At 35.3% G+C, this 16,008-nt stretch overlaps 1 protein-coding gene across 4 annotated transcripts in view; it reads right to left on the bottom strand.

The window, feature by feature from the left end:
* The window catches only part of SVIP (small VCP interacting protein), a 39,502-nt gene extending 29,003 nt beyond the window's left edge, over nt 1–10,499 (bottom strand). For 3 of the 4 annotated variants that reach the window (XR_012381860.1, XM_073904846.1, XM_073904845.1), the window contains exons 1-3: nt 10,332–10,499; nt 8,195–8,245; nt 7,610–7,723 (exon numbers count right to left, since the gene is read on the bottom strand). Coding sequence is in view for 3 of the 4 variants with exons in the window: in XM_073904846.1 (XP_073760947.1) it covers nt 7,610–7,723; nt 8,195–8,245; nt 10,332–10,385 (219 nt within the window). In the remaining variant the exon portion in view is untranslated. Of the gene's footprint in view, nt 1–1,070; nt 3,530–7,609; nt 7,724–8,194; nt 8,246–10,331 lie in introns of those variants that run through there. The other variant, XM_025879169.2, reaches the window with a different exon arrangement.
* Nucleotides 10,500–16,008: the final 5,509 nt, after the last annotated feature.

Here is a 16,008-nt window from a genome sequence, read left to right as displayed (position 1 = left end):
GAGCACTTTAGGAATTAGGTAGAGTAAGAAGTTAGGATAACTTGACTTCTGATTTATGTGACAAAACGGATTTCAGAAAAATAGCCTAGAAAGAGTCAGTCTGTGTGCAAAATTAATCCATTCCATTTGAGGTATGTTTGAAAATGTTGAAAGTGCAAAAGTGGGCTCAAACCTGTCTGTGACTAGAGGACATTAATTTGAAACTTAAGTATGGTGCTATAAAAATAGGCAATACAATCAGGGATATAATAAAGTGCCATATCCAGGTCAAGTAATTTATAAATATTCAGTTCTCAATTAATAATCATATTTAGAGGCAATATTTGCAAGATGAAGCATATCTAGAATAAGGAGAACAGGATAATAAAAAGTTATGTCAAATGAGAAAGTTAAACTGTTTGAGTTGTTGAAACAAATTTCTCTGAATCAACCCAAAACTTGTTCAAAGTCTGTGAAATACACAAATGCCTTCTTAGTGGTTTTTGAGAGTCAAAGAAAATGGCTATGGAGCCACATTTGAATCCACTTAAAGCACATGTGGTGATCATGGGAATTTGAGATGCTTGTTTGAAACTGTTAAAAAAAACACCGCACACCTTAAATGTCAACACAGATAGGGATGCCTATCTACCTACCTGTCTCTTACTGACCTATTTATGCAGATATTATTTGACTCTAAAACTGACAAGTTACTTTTTCTTCTAAGGGCACAGGATAATTCTTAGTTGAAGATAAACAAGCTGAACTGTTGGAGGAGAAAAGGAAAATTCAAAGCTGATGTCAGTTCTCCTGGGGTACCAAGGATGATAGCTAGAACCTTTATATTATTTTTCTCTCTGTCTATGAAAACAGGACACTAACAGTATCATTCCTCCTCTTGAGTATAGAAAAAGAAGCATGCCTTGCTATAAATTCAGGGATCATATGATCATACCAACAGCCTTTAGCTCTGTTGTCCTCATTCATCCCAAAGAGATGAAAGTGTATGGTTTCCCTAACCATTCACCCAAGTTCTAATTATTTAATACGTAGTGAAGATAAAATTTTGTTAAAGAGACGGCCAAAGTCGATTTTTATATAGGAAAAATGTATATTTGTGTCCACATAAGGCAATACAGATTTATAACAAACCATGTGTGTGAAAACTATTTAATTACATTCCAAATACAATCGGTGGAACCATAGCAGCACATACAGATGTTTTAAAAAAAACATGCAGCATGTCAACAAAGGGGCTGTGTGATAATATACAACTTTTTGTTACCAGTCATATTAGTTTGATGATTAGAATTAAGAAGCAGTAGTTTTAGCATTTTACATCTTAATATGATAGTTAACAAATATGTATTTTACTGTTTGTTATATTTTAGTAATTTGTTGGAGGGCTTGGGTGACATATTAAGCATTACACCATATTTTCCTATTTAAATTATGATTTATGGGAAATTGGTTCCAAGTTAAGGTTTCCATCAGGAACTGATTCATAACTTGATGAGGGAGATGCTTGGATGTATATGTACAATTTTTTTTTTTTAAGTAGTCACTTACTAGTTTCTTACCAAGCATCTCATCTCCTCTTTTCCCTTCCCCTTCCTAAAACTATTCTTAACATTTTAGTATTATCACTTAGCCCATGCATCCCATGTGGTTTTGGGGAAAGCTGATTACACCCATGGAGGCAGGCCATGCATGACTGGCTGGAGCAGCATATCCCATTGTTCCCAGAAGGCAATACACCAACATATCATTCATGGTTCAATAGTAAATAAGCATGGTATCTGGAAATAAACTCCATTAGAAATAGGGCATTATCCCCTGGATATAAACCTTTGTTTACACCAACCCAAGCTGTAATTCTTAAGACGTAGTACAGATAAAATTGTTCTTTCTATATTAAAGCAGAAGAAAGGATTTGCACAGTTCAAGGATAATATGCTCTGGTTCTATATCTATTCAGCTATTGAGGATCTTTCTTCCTTTCTGCCTTGGAAAAATTAATCATGTTCATAAAGTGAAGAATTTTATTTCTATATTACAATTTAATGATTTCACTATCCTTTGTGAACAAAAATACCACTAATCTTCTAAAGGATGAAGAAAATTGAGCCTGTCTAAATGTATGTCTTGACTGGATATTCATAAACTATTTTATACCATAATAGAAAAAAGTAATTTTTCCAAACAAGAGTTGAGACTTATATTATAGTTCAAACTCTTTAAAATTAACATATACAATATACTGCTATATGATGTAAGTCTTATGGGAGGGATGAGCACAATAATGGCTTTTTTGTAAATCAAGTGAGCTGGTCTATTTAATTTATAATCCCTATTGGCACTTACTATCTATGAATTCTAATGTAGGACTCAGATTGTGGCCCTGTCATCCAAAAGAGCAACCAAATTAAAAGATACAGCAATTCTTCTATTTTAGCTTATTATATACTAGAAAGAAAAACTCAAAAAACAAAAATGCTATAAACTCATGTTACTAATAAACACAAATCTGAAAAATTTATGACTCTGAATCCCATAGAATTACCTCATAGTATTTTTATGTTTAAAGTAGACCTTTTAAAATATAGTACCTACATGTTTCTATTTCAATACATTCACATTTGCTTTGGCAATTTCACATCTGTACAAATCTTATGATCATTCTTTAGTAAATATAAAAGAATAAAAACACCTGTGAAATTTGGACAGATATATTACTACTCAGTATAGCCCATCCAGATTCTTAGTTTAATTCATTCTGTTTCTACAAAGATCTTTAGAGCTGAATCTGATACTGTGTAATAGTACATCACTGCCCTCTGATGGTACTACTAATATATAATTTTAAATTCAGCAAGCAAAAAAAACACTTTTATTGCAATGTAAAACACCAAATGTTAATTTTATAAGCCACAGAAATAGAAAATAAATTAGGAGAAATTCATAATTTTCTACAAATTTTCATTACTTAGTAAGTTATAAAAATTTACAGTGTTCCTTCACATAAGCCCTTCAAATGATTTTTCAAAATTTTCCCTGACGACCAGTTTAAAGGCACAAAGTCCGTAAGTTTAAGCGAAAGCGTTCACAGATACTGAAATAAAGAGATACAAGGCTAAGCAGAAAACTATAGATTGCAAGGTCATTTTATAAAGGAGAGAAAATACGATGGCAAACTTTAATGTCTGAGATGTAGGCAGACTTTTTACATGCAATATATATTTATTCACTATTTAGGTCCATGTTTTCACTACTAAAAAATGGCAAATTGCCTACTGCCTGCAGAAGAGCAAATATAAGAAAATAAGTATTTAATGAAAGGTCTGGCATTTTCTAAGTTTGAAAATCAAAAGCATTTTCAGTATATCAATATTGAAAAAGCACTGGCTGCATTTAATGGCACTAAAATTGCAAAGTCTGAATCTTCATTTATTCAAAGAGAAGAACGTGAGCTGAGGACGTCCACTTGATTGCAGATATTAGTTATTGGCAGTAGACTTTTCCACTCATGTTATGCTTATGAAACTGTCCACTAGAAAAGATAAAAATATATGGGGAAAAAGTAAAATTTTTTTAAAGTTACGTAAAAATACTCTCGTGAACAAAAATAGGAATGTGGGCTATACAAATGCAAAATGATTTCTGTGCATGGCAGTGAATAGTATAATTTTACATTATGGTCAAACGTCTGAAATAAGACATATGATTGTTTAAAAACGTAAAGAAGTAAAACAAAATATCTGGGCAGATTAATGGGTGGCTAAATCCCAAATATCCAATAATCAGTTCAGGAAAAATAAAACAAAACACCACAAAATAAAAACAATGAAACCTATAAAATAAAAATAGAGGAATTCTTGTTTGAGGCAGGGAGGCAAGAACTGGCAGAAAGTAAGCAATGGTTTGGCAAAGTCTTTTCCTTGCTTGACTTGAGAAACTTTGTTTTTCTATTCAATCAACTCTTAAATCTGCAGTAGTAAATTCTGAAAAGAGCCACTAGGATGGTACCAGGTGTTTACCAGTCTCTTGAGCAGTGGTTTTCATGTACATCCAAGGAATTTTATTGGGTGTTACATATTTTTTTAAAAGTCTGTATTTAAGTTTTGAAAATTTAGGGTTAATCCAAGTAAAGTTACTTTTGTTTATTTTAGGACCTCTTAGAGACTTGAACACTGTGCCTTTTTTAATCTCTAAGAAAAGGATTCAGGATACAAGATAGGACCCAGGATTTTAAAATATATATATATTTTTTAACATAGGACTCTATTTCCCACAATATATCTCTGAAGACTAGTGTCAAAAACACTAGCGTAGTGATTCTCAATCTGGTTTGGCATTAGGCTACCTTGAGGAGCTCAAAAGTCTTGATGACTAAACTCCACTCTCAGAGATTCTTGATTGGTATGAGGTGGGACCCAAGAGTCAACCTTTTAAGAAAGTTCCTCCTGAGATCCTACCATGCGGCTAGGGTTGAGAGCCACTGCACGAGAGGTATGCCACACTCCTGTACTGTTATATCCTGTATTGGTATTAGCGTGCAGCTGGATGCCAGCCTCACACTGCAAGCCTTGCCACGGTGGAAGACAGTATGGGGGGGAATCCCTCAAAAAATTAAAAATGAAATACCATATGATCCAGTAATTCCACTACTGGGTATTTACCCAAAGAAAATGAAAACACTAACTTGAAGAGACCTATGCACCTGTATGTTTACTGCAACACTCTTTACAACAACCAAGATATGAAAGCAATCTAAGTGTCCATCGCTAGGTGAATGGATAAAGATGTGCTGTATGTGCCCTTCCTCCACACACAATAGGGACTATTACTCAGCCATTAAAAAAAGGACGAGATCTTGCCATTTGCAACAACATGGATGGAACTAGAGTATTACGCTAAGTGAAATAAGTCAGAGAAAGACAAATACCATATGATTTCACTTATATGTGGAATCTAAAAAACAAAAAAAATTAAAAAGCAGAAACAGAGTCATAAATACAGAGACAAACTGATGGTTGCTGGTGGGGAGGGGGTGGGAGGATGGGCAAAATGGGTGAAGGGTAGTGGGAGATAGAGGTTTCCAATTATGGAATGATAAGTCATGTGGAAAAAAGGTAGAGCTTGGAGAATATAGTCAAAGGTACTGTAATAGGGTTGTACAGTGAGAGATGGTAGTAGCTACACTTGTGGTGAGCACAGCATAGTGTATAGACTTGTGGATCACTATGTTGTATACCTGAAACTAATGTAACATTGTGTATCAATAAAAAGAAATCAAAAAGATAAAAAATAAGGCTGCCTTTCCAGAAGATAGTGAGCATTGCCAATGCCAATTATCCTAGGCAGAGCTAGTCAGGAGATGAATATGTGGAGTTCATGAAGACAGGGAAAGGACATGTTTTCCTCAGACTATGGAGTCCAGTTAGGAAGAATCTAGCTACATAATAGAACCCTCCAGGCCAGCCTGTAGAACAGGCCTGGCAGCAGTCTTTAAAGGACCCTAGGCCAAGGAGTTTGGAAATTAAAGTCACACTCTGTCTTATGTTCCCCCTTCTGTTAGCTCTGAGCCTCTGGAAATTGATTTTGAACTTCACTGTCTGCTTTTGATCTATGCAGATGGTCAAGGAGAAAGGAGGATGTCCCTTAAAGCTAGTGTATTAATGGTAGAAGTGATTAGGAATATTCCAAGGGAAAATGACACAGTGTGTAACAGCTGTGGTTTATCAGAATGAGCCACTGTCCAACTTTGATGGCCTTGAGGGTGATTTTTATTAATGGAACCAGAGAGCTTTCTTGAAGAACAGTACACAAAGAAAAATAGGTACTAAATTTAAAATTGGGATGATTTTATTCTGAGCACTTCTGAAGGGACCAGAAGCAGTACATGGCCTAATTTATTTCTAATCTATAGGTTTCAGGCTATACTTCAGGTTTAATTAAGAAAGCTGCTTTCTTTCCTAGAGTTTAAAAGCTAATGTGAAATTTGTTCGCTTAGAATATGTCAAATAAGTACCTTCTTAATTCTGGCTACACATAAAGTAACTTTTCCTTATAACATTATATGTGATTTTGATTGTCGCACAGTACCTCCATTTCTTCTATTATGAAACACTGAAACAGCATCATTTCCAGTCCTACAATTTAATTTTCATAATTTGTTTGTTTTTGAGAACCTTCTATGAAGTAAACCTGGTGGCACAGACCTATATCTTAGTGGAATAATTAAACATCTATACTTCTGATAAATATCTGGCTTTGTATCAACCAGCTGTTTTACTTCACAGATTTATTCTATTCTATTGTGGAGGCATATAAAAAAATATAGGCACAAAGGTCACAATTATTTATCTTAACATTGAAACCAATTATTCTACACATTGTTAAAAGTTAATGATAAAAAATTTGTTTTCTTTTAATTTCCTTTATTAAACAAAATTAGATGACTATACAATGGTGAAATACACACAGATAAATCTTATCTCTATGTGATATTCCTGAGCCAGAATCACCTCTGATCAGGAGGCTCCTAAATGGCCTGCCCCACAGGTTAGGAGGATATATACATGTATGTTTTTTCATATATAGTTTTAGAAGCAAAAAAAAAAAAAAGTCAGTGGTATTGTGATAGTGTTGTATGGTGACAGAGGGTAGCTATACTTGAAGTGAGCATAGCAAAATGCATTGAGAAGCCGCATCACTATGTGGTACACCTGAAACTAAGGTAACATTGTGTATTAACTAGACTTAAAAAAACTAAAAATTAAAAAAAAAACCAATTGAGAAGACAGTAAATCAGCTAAATAAGTGCTAATAAATCATTGACAAGTTAAATATAAACAAGTGAAATTCAGGACATTGTCTTTTCACAAACAGACTTAAGAAATTTATTTCCTTTAAAAATGGACCAAAGAATAAAATCTTAATATCTGGACAATTATTTTATTGAGTTTTAACAAGTAAAATAAAACCTTTATAGTCCTGCAGCCTATAAAGCTCCCCACATTCAGAGACCTGTTTAACTTGTCTATCATTATATTTCCAGTGTCAAGAACTGTAATTGCTACATTGGGAGGTGGGAGGTATATGTATCACACTTACCCTCCCATACACCCTATTGTCCAAATTGACGTTTACTTAACTATGATAACGAGTGACAATGGAAAGCTCAAAAACTTCAAATCACTGAGTGAAAAAATGTAGGTTATATTAAAAAAAAAAAGAATCCATAGTGTAATCCAATTTAATAAGATTAATGTATAAATGGATATTAAAAATGATGCCTGTCAAAATGACTTGGGGTGATTTTTATGTTCTTTATATTCTTCATATTAAGTTTCCTATATATTAATTATATAAAGTACTAAGACATAGTGTTAAGATAATCAGGAAAAACAATCTTTTTTCCTTTTGGGAAAAAGAAGGCAAATCTATTACAATGAATGTTGGAATGTCCAAATAAATTGGCACTTCTTCCAATCTCTATTATTCATGTTTTTAAATTAATTCAAAATTTCCTGATAATCCATTGCAAGAGGAAATTATTGAATAGACTGCTACTGAAGTTTTTAAAAACTCCAGGTAAATTAAACCTTAAGTAAATTTTAATACTTACCCTAAGTCCACCTTCTTGTGGGGGCCCAGATTCAGCCATTTGTTTTTCTATTTTTTCCTTTTTCTTTCTCTTTTCTTCCACAGACCGAACATCCAGAATGCCCCGAGATGCAGCCTTTAGAAAATTTATTAAGTGGTACAGAAAAACAACAAAAATCAGTATTCAGTATCCAAAAGGCATCTGTTGCTTTTTAGGTTTTTCTTTGGAGGTGAGGGGTTTTATCTTTGGTTATAAAGAACTAGACTATTTCTACAACGGCTTTATATAAAACATATTATTATTTCTTCATTGGGTATTTTTTCCTTAAATTTCACATCTGTCAGTGTTTTATAAGGCATTGTCATATTATCCCAAGGAAGAAGGTTATTAAAGGGGCATCTCACATTACAGAAGACATCTGTAATTTTCATGCATTAAATGATATAAATGCATTAATGTAACCTACAGAAATACAGAGATCATTTTGAAAGATGATTACATGTAAATTTACAGGTTATCAGACACCATTTTCGTTAGAGATACTAGTGATAAGTAGAATAAAGTACACAGTTATCGACATGGGCAGAATTTTATTTCTACTCTTACCTCCTTCTGTCTTCTCTCTGCAGCCTCTGCAAGCTTTGCTCTTTTCTCTTCCTAAAGAAAATGTGTAAGAAAATGTTTTAAAATAAAACGAAACATCATCATGGATAATTTATATCTTAGAGATAATATAACCAATTTGCAAAAATATTTAGTACTTGTTCAAAATGTCCCACTAAGACTGCCACTATTTACAGTGTTTATGAAATACCCAACTTCCTGAATTTCATTCTTCCAATTGATATAGCTTCAAATAAGTACATGATAAGACACATATACGTTATATTATACATGCATATATATATATTCAGGTTGGCCTATAAAATAATTCATTTGCTTTTTTTTTTTTTTTAAAAGGGGGCTTACAAGCTAGTCAGGGCAATAATAAAACAAATGACATTTAATAAGACAAGGAAGGAAATACGTGGTTTGAAGTAGGCTGGTATTTTCAGGAAATATTCATGAATGAAGTGAGCTAATCTCATTTTGTAGGACAGGAAGCCCTGAAGGAAATTTGTAAGAGGTACTGCTCCATGTTGGGAAACAGTGGATATTACTTTTTATATCATGTGCTGCTATTATTAATTACAAATTATAAATTCTCTAAATATATAAGACAGTAAATAGAATTTCTTGGCAGCTGTGTTAATAGTTCCTTTGTTTTTCATACCACAATACATACATTCATTCATTCAATGGACAAATAGTTACCCAGCAACTACGACGCGTCAGGAACTCTTCTAGGTACTGAGGATGCAGCCGTGAAAAAACACAAACACTTCCACACAGATGGAACTTACATTCCAATGAGGGCACACAGGTAAATATAATCAAGTAAATACATGTCTGTTAAACAGTAGTAACTGCTTTGAGAAAATATAAAGAAGAGTATGGTGGATAAGAAATGGAATGATGAGTGGGTGCTTTCGTTAGGGTGACCCCCAATAAACTCCAAAGATAAAGTGACATTCAAGTAGTGCACCATGTGTTTATCCGTGGGGAAGAGGGGGAGGGCTTAAAAAATGCTGGCATATTGGTACTTTATCAACAGCCATATAAACAAAATTAACATTTAAAAGCAACCATAGCAAGAAAGACAAGGTAAACTTTCCTATATCGACTTCCAGGTCATTTTTAGTACCCATAATCAAATGGCTGAAGAGTTAATGTACTTCCCGAAACAACTCATTTCCTTCAACGAATTTTTAGATAGAAGAATAGAGGAATTTAGCTTTTCTGTTATCAACAACCTGTAGGGACTACTAATGTAAAGATACTGTTGTAAATAGAAAGGTACAAAAGTATAAATGAATTGTACCACAAACCACCTAAATAGGAATTCCAGCTAGACAACGAATAATTTCTAGTATAAATATGTCCCAAATATTGCATGAGGCACATTTATTTTTAAAATGTATACTTTTTTATCTAAAATTTATCTAAAAATTCTAATTTAAATAAGTTAAAAATACTGGGCACCCTGTATTTTTATTTGCTGTATGTGGCAACGTTACAAATTGTACGCCCTTTACAAAGTAAAATCCGTATTGTTTTAAAAGAAGAACTCGAAAGAGAGAGAAATAGCAATGGGAAGTCACTGACTACTACAATATCCAATAAAGCACAGGAGTGTAAGAGACTTCTGAGCACCTTCCTTAAACAGCTGGTACAGACACAGGAAAACGCACATCTCCCAGAAGATTAAACACTCCAGCTGACGAAGAGAGGAATTCTTTTTGCACCCTGACTCCATCCACCGCATCGCCAAGAATGGCCCATACACCGCACCGTCTGCGTACGCCTGCGTCCTACGAACTCCCAATTTCGCCCAAGTCTGCGAAAGGTAAACGCCCTGGAGCCGCCTTTGGACAATTTTTTGTAACGGAAATGGAGAGAGCGACACGGAGGCGTCGGCGGCTCAGGTCCCAACGCCTGACCCAAGGTTCCTCAGAGCGCTTGCACGCGTCTTCGCCACCAGACACCCACCGGCAAGCTCTCCAGCCCGCGCCCCCGGTTCCAACGGCCCGGCCCGGTGCCCACGCCTCGGGGCCTCCCGGCGCGCCCCTCCGGGGAACAGGTGCGCGCGGCGCGGGTCCGCCGACACGGGAACCGGGGGACGTGGGGACGCGGCCTTACTCACCAGGTCCGGCGAGGGAGGCGCGGTCTCCCCAGGACAGGGAAAACACAGCCCCATCAGGAGAGCGGCTGGGGGTCCCTTTCGGGGCCCGCCGCAGACCCGGCAGTGCGAACTGCGCGGTCAGATAGGCTTCCCAGGTTCGCTGCCCTCGCCCCGCCCCCACCCGGGACCGGCGCCTCGGCTCCGCCCCGCCCCTCTGCGGCAACGCCCCACCCCCGGGCCCGCCCCGTTCCACCCCTTTCCCGCGGCTCCGCCCCCCAGCTCGTCACTCCGCCCCGCCCCTGCTTCTCGCCACCGCCCTCAAGAGGCGATTCCCCACCGCGCCCAGCCCAGCCCTGCCCTGCCCTGCCCCGCCTGGCCGCTGCCAGGCGGGCGTACAAGGCCTCCGTGTGCGGAAAAGCCTGCTGCCTTTGGGCAGAGAGAAGGCGAGAGAGAAATAGATAACCACATTTTCTTTATTCATTTGTCAATGGGCAGATTAAGTTGTTTCCATACGTTGCTATTGCAGTACTGCAATGAACATGAGGTTACAGATACTTCTTCATGATAATGCTCTGGCTTCTTTTTGTCCCTATACCCAAAAATGGGATTCCTGGATCATATATACGGTAGTTTTAATTTTAATTTCTAAGGATCTCCATAATATTTTCCATGGTGGCTGTACCAGTTGACAATCCCAGCAACAGCGCACAGGGTTCCCTTTTCTCCACATCCTTGCCAGCAATGATCTCTTTTGTCTTTTTGGAAATAGACATCATTGGCAGGTGTGACTTGATACCTCATTGTGGCTTTGATTTGCATTTCCCTCATAATTGATGTTGAGCACCATTTCATGGACCTGTTGGCTATTAGTATGTTGTTGAAAAAATGTCCATTTAGGTGCTCCTTTCGGCAGCACATATACTAAAAATGTCCATTTAGGTTCTTGGCCAATTTTTTTAACTGGGTCATTTGTTTTTTTACTCTTGAGTTGTAGGATTTACTTGTGTTATTTTAGATATTAACCCATTATCGGATGTGTGATTTGCAAATATTTTCTCCCATTCCATACGTTGCCTTTTCATTTTGTTTGTAGTTTTCTTTGCTGTGCAGAAGGTTTTTTAGTTTGATGTAGTCCCACTTGTTTTTGCTTTTGTTGCCTTTGTTGTTGGTGTCAAATCCAAAATATCACTAAGACCAATGTCAGGGAGCTTACTGCTTATGTTTTCTTCTGGTTTTATGGTTTCTGGCCTTATGTTCAAGTTTTTAATCCATTTGACTTGATTTTTGTGTATGGTGTTAAGAAGTCCATTTTTGTTCTTTTGCATGTGGCTGTGCAGTTTTCCAAACACCATTTACTGAAGAGACTGCCCTTTCCCCATTGTGTGTTCTAGGATCCTTTGTGACCTAACCATATGTATGTGGATTTGTTTCTGGGCTTTCTATTCTGCTCCATTGATCTTTATGTCTGTTTTTATGCCAAACTGTACTGCTTTGATTACAATAGCTTTGTAATATAGTTTGAAATCAGGAAATGTGATGATTCTAGCCTTGTTCTTGAGACTGCTTTGGCAATTCAGGGTCTTTGTGGTTCCATACAAATTTTAAGATGTTTTTCTATTTCTGTGAAAAATGACATTGGAATTTTGATAGGGATTGCATTGTATCTGTAGATTGCTTTTGGTAGTATGGACATTTTAACAATATTAATTCTGATCTATGAACATGGGATATTTTCCCATCTATTTATTTCCTATTTATTTCCCCATATATTCCCATTTCCCATAAACACTGATTGCTTTCTATCCCTATGGGTTGATTATTTTCTAGAATTCCAGATAAATGGAATATCGTATGTGCTTTATCTTTCCATTAAGATAAAGTTTTTAAAGTTCATTAGTGTTATTGTGTGTAAGTTCCTTCAATAATATTCCATTGTTGTAGATATACCTTATATTATTTTAAATCCAGTGTAGTTAATAAACAGTATTAGTTTCTATAGTGTACAATATAGTGATTCAACAATTCTATAGAATACTCAGTGCTCATCATATAAGTAACTATACATTTTATTTTTAGTTTTTTTTAAGATTTTTTCATTTACTTGGGTGGCAGGGGGAGCAGAGGAAGAGGAGAAGAGAGAATCCCAAGCAGACTCCAAGCTGAGCACGGAGCCCAGTGCAGGGCTGGATCCCACAGCCCCAGAATCACGACCCAAGCCGAAAGCAAGAGCCAGTGCTGAACCAACTGAGCCACCCAGGCACCCTGATACACATTTTAAAAATCAGTTTTCCTATCCATGGACTTAATGGGCTGTTTGCTCTTTCAGGCTGTTATGAACAAAGCTCTATGTATTCATGTACAATTCTTTGTGTGAACATGTTTATTTCTCTTCATCGAACACCTGAGTGGAATAACTGAGTCATATTTCACATATATGGAAAACTGTCAGGGATTTTTTTTTTTTTTTTTTTGGTAAGTTACAGCGTTTATACCACTTCCATAGCAATGATGTAAGAGAGTACCAGTTGTTTCTTATCCTAACCAAAGTTGGTATGGTCAACTTTTTAAGTTCTACTAATTCAAATAGGTGTATAGTGGTATTTTCATTAATTTCCCACATTTTCATGTACATCTTGGCTATTTGTATATCTTTTTAGAAATAGTTGAAGTCTTTTGTCCACTTTATGGAATGTTTATGTTCTTTAATTAGTTCTAAAAGGTTTTCTTGTGTTTTTGTTTTTTGTTTCTGTGTGTGTGTGTGTATGTGTGTGACCAAGGTACATATTATCACTTCAGTCCTATGAATCCACTTAGAGTTACTTTATGGCCCAGCAGATGGTCTATTTTATTGTTTCATGGTATACTTTAAAGACTATGTGTTCTGTTTATGTTGAGGTATTCTTTAAATATCAGTAAGATAATTGGCTGGTAATGTCATTTAAGTCTTCTATCTCTTTACTGATTTTCTCATCCATTTCTAAGAGAGGAATGTTTATATGAGTTATAATTGTGGATTTGTCTATTCTTTGAATTCTTTGGTTAACATATTTTGATGCATATGTTTATCATTATAAAATATTTAGCACCAATAATATAACTTGTTCTGACAACCAACTTATGGTATTAATATAGCCATTTTAGTTTTCTTAAGATTTTTGTTTTCATTGTATATATTTAATTTTTAAACCTATTAATATTTATATGCAAAGTGTGTTTCTAATAGTTCATAGCTCTTTTTGCATTTTTAAAAATCCAGTCTAATAGTCTCTGCCTGTTGGGGGAAAATTCTCCATGGGTCTTTCATGTTTCTGTTTTCTAAGCAAAGGTTTTAATATTTTTTGTTCTAGACTGTCTTTTCAAGGATGTTTGTATAGTAAGCAAACTTGGAAGGTACAGTCTCCTCTAGAGCAGATTTGTTTACTGTCTAGCATCATGGAGATAATGTCTCCTCCAGAGCAAAAGCTGGGTAGGTTTGCTAGTAACCTCTATGGAAGATTGAGACTTCCTTAGCTCTGATACAAACCCACTGTGTGCACAGCATCCACCTGGGCATATGTGCCCCCCCATGGGGCTTGGGAGTCGAGGGAAACCAACAGTAAGCATGCACTTGAAGTAACAAAGTCCTTTGTTTTCTGCCAGCCTCTATGAAACTATGGTAGTCTAACCTGCTATCTCGTAAAAGTAAAATCTAAAATCCTTTACAGTTCTTGCTACTTCCTTTTAGTTGGAGTGTTTAGACCATTTGCATTTAATGTAGCTATTGATCAGTTTGGGATTGATCATCTTGCCATTTATTTTATTTTCACATCCTTTCTTTTTTCTTCTTCTTTGGATGGATTTTTAGCATTACATTTTTATCTCCACAAATAGCTATATCTCTTTGTGTGTGTTAGTTTCTCTAGTATTTACAATATGTATCCTTAACATCTGAGTCTCCCTTCAAACAATATACTTCTTTGTGTAAAATATAAGCTTTCAATGAATTGTACTTCCATTAACCCTCTCCCACCCCTTGTTATTGTTGTCATACATTTTATCCTGCCTGTTATTAATACCAAAATACATTAATTTTGCTTAAAACAGTCAATTATTTTTTAAGTTAAAAATTAGAATTCTCTTATATTTACACATATATGTATCATTTCCAGAGCTCTTCATTGTTTCATGAAGATCCAAAAATTTATCTGATATATTTTTCTTCCACCTAAAGAACTTTCTCATGCAAGTCTGCTAAAGAAAATATTCTGCATTTTTGCTTTCAGTTTTGAAGGATATTTTTGCTCCATATAAAACTTTTTTTTTTTTAAAGATGTCATTCTGGTTTACTTGGTTTCTAATGCTGATGTACCCCAGTCCCCCATGATGTTTCCTTTCTCTTTTTGATGTTTTTCAGCAGTTTGAGTATCAGGTACTTTTGTAAGGTTTGGTCTTTATCTTGCTTGTTGTTCATTAAAATTTCTGGATTTGTGGGATTCATTTTCATCAAATTTGGAAACATTTTGGGAATTTTTTTTACTCCCATCCTCCTGCATTCAGACATTCCTAATATTTCATACATTAGACCACTTGATATTATCTCACAATTCAGGAAGGAGCTACTCATTTTCCTAGTTTTTTTCCTCTTTGCCTCAGTTTGAGCTATTTCTATTGCTGTATCTTAAATTTCAGTTACTTTTTTTATGTCAAATATACGTTAATATCACTTGTTGAAATTCAAACTTTCAGATATTTTTCAGTTCTAAAAGTTCCATTTAGTCCTTTTTAATCTTTAACTTCTGTCCTTGTTGCATTCACATTTTTCTTTAAATTGCTGAGCATAACCAACATATTGATAATAGATGTTTAATTCTTCTAAGTCTGTCATCTCTTCAGTTTGTATCTCTTTCTATTGACCTGATTTCCTTTTGATTACATGTTACAATTTTCTATTTCTTGGCATGCCTAAGAATTTTGATTTGGTATTAGACATTGGATATTGATAATAGACAAAGAGTAAACAGATCTGTCCAGATCTGGAATACTCCTCCAGGCAATAAATGGGGTTCATTTTGTTTCTCCTCTCTTTATTTTGGAAACTGCAAAATCAGTCACTGAACATAATATCTTTGTTAATTCAATGGTCAATAATTTATTTATAAAATAATTGTGATAATTGCATTTACATGTTAGAAATTACTTATGTAGTTAAGACAGCATTTTACAAAGACAGATGTGATCATCATTTTATATGTAAAAGTAAAATGTAATTCAATATTCAAATTTTACCTTAAATGAAAATTTTGATTACATGATAGCTTATTTGTAATATCAATGTATAACATAGCCTTTAGTTATAACTCTTTCCAAGGACTCTGTAAAGATTTTAAACATTTTATTTCAACACATATCATTATAAATATATAGCAAAGGAAATCTGTTTTCCCATATTAATTTTTTGTTTTTTTTCAGATTTTATTTAAATTTGAGTTAGTTAACATACAGTGTATTATTAGTTTCATGGGTAGAATTTAGTGATTCATCACTTGCATATAACACCCAGTGCTAATTACAAGTGCCCTCCATAATGCCCATCACCCATTTAACCCAACCCCCCACCTTCCTCCCCTCCAGCAAGCCTTAGTTTGTTTCCTATAGTTAAAAGTCTCTTACGGTTTCCCTCCCTCTCTGTTTTTATCTTATTTTATTTTTCCTTCCCTTC

Source organism: Callorhinus ursinus, unplaced genomic scaffold (genome assembly GCF_003265705.2).
Source record: "Callorhinus ursinus isolate GAN/ISIS: 27379988/994484 unplaced genomic scaffold, GSC_fseal_2.0 scaffold21, whole genome shotgun sequence".
In the NCBI taxonomy this organism is placed as follows: Eukaryota; Metazoa; Chordata; class Mammalia; order Carnivora; family Otariidae; genus Callorhinus; species Callorhinus ursinus.
Note: the sequence above shows the minus strand (reverse complement) of the source record. Positions and strands in the feature narration are given on the sequence as shown.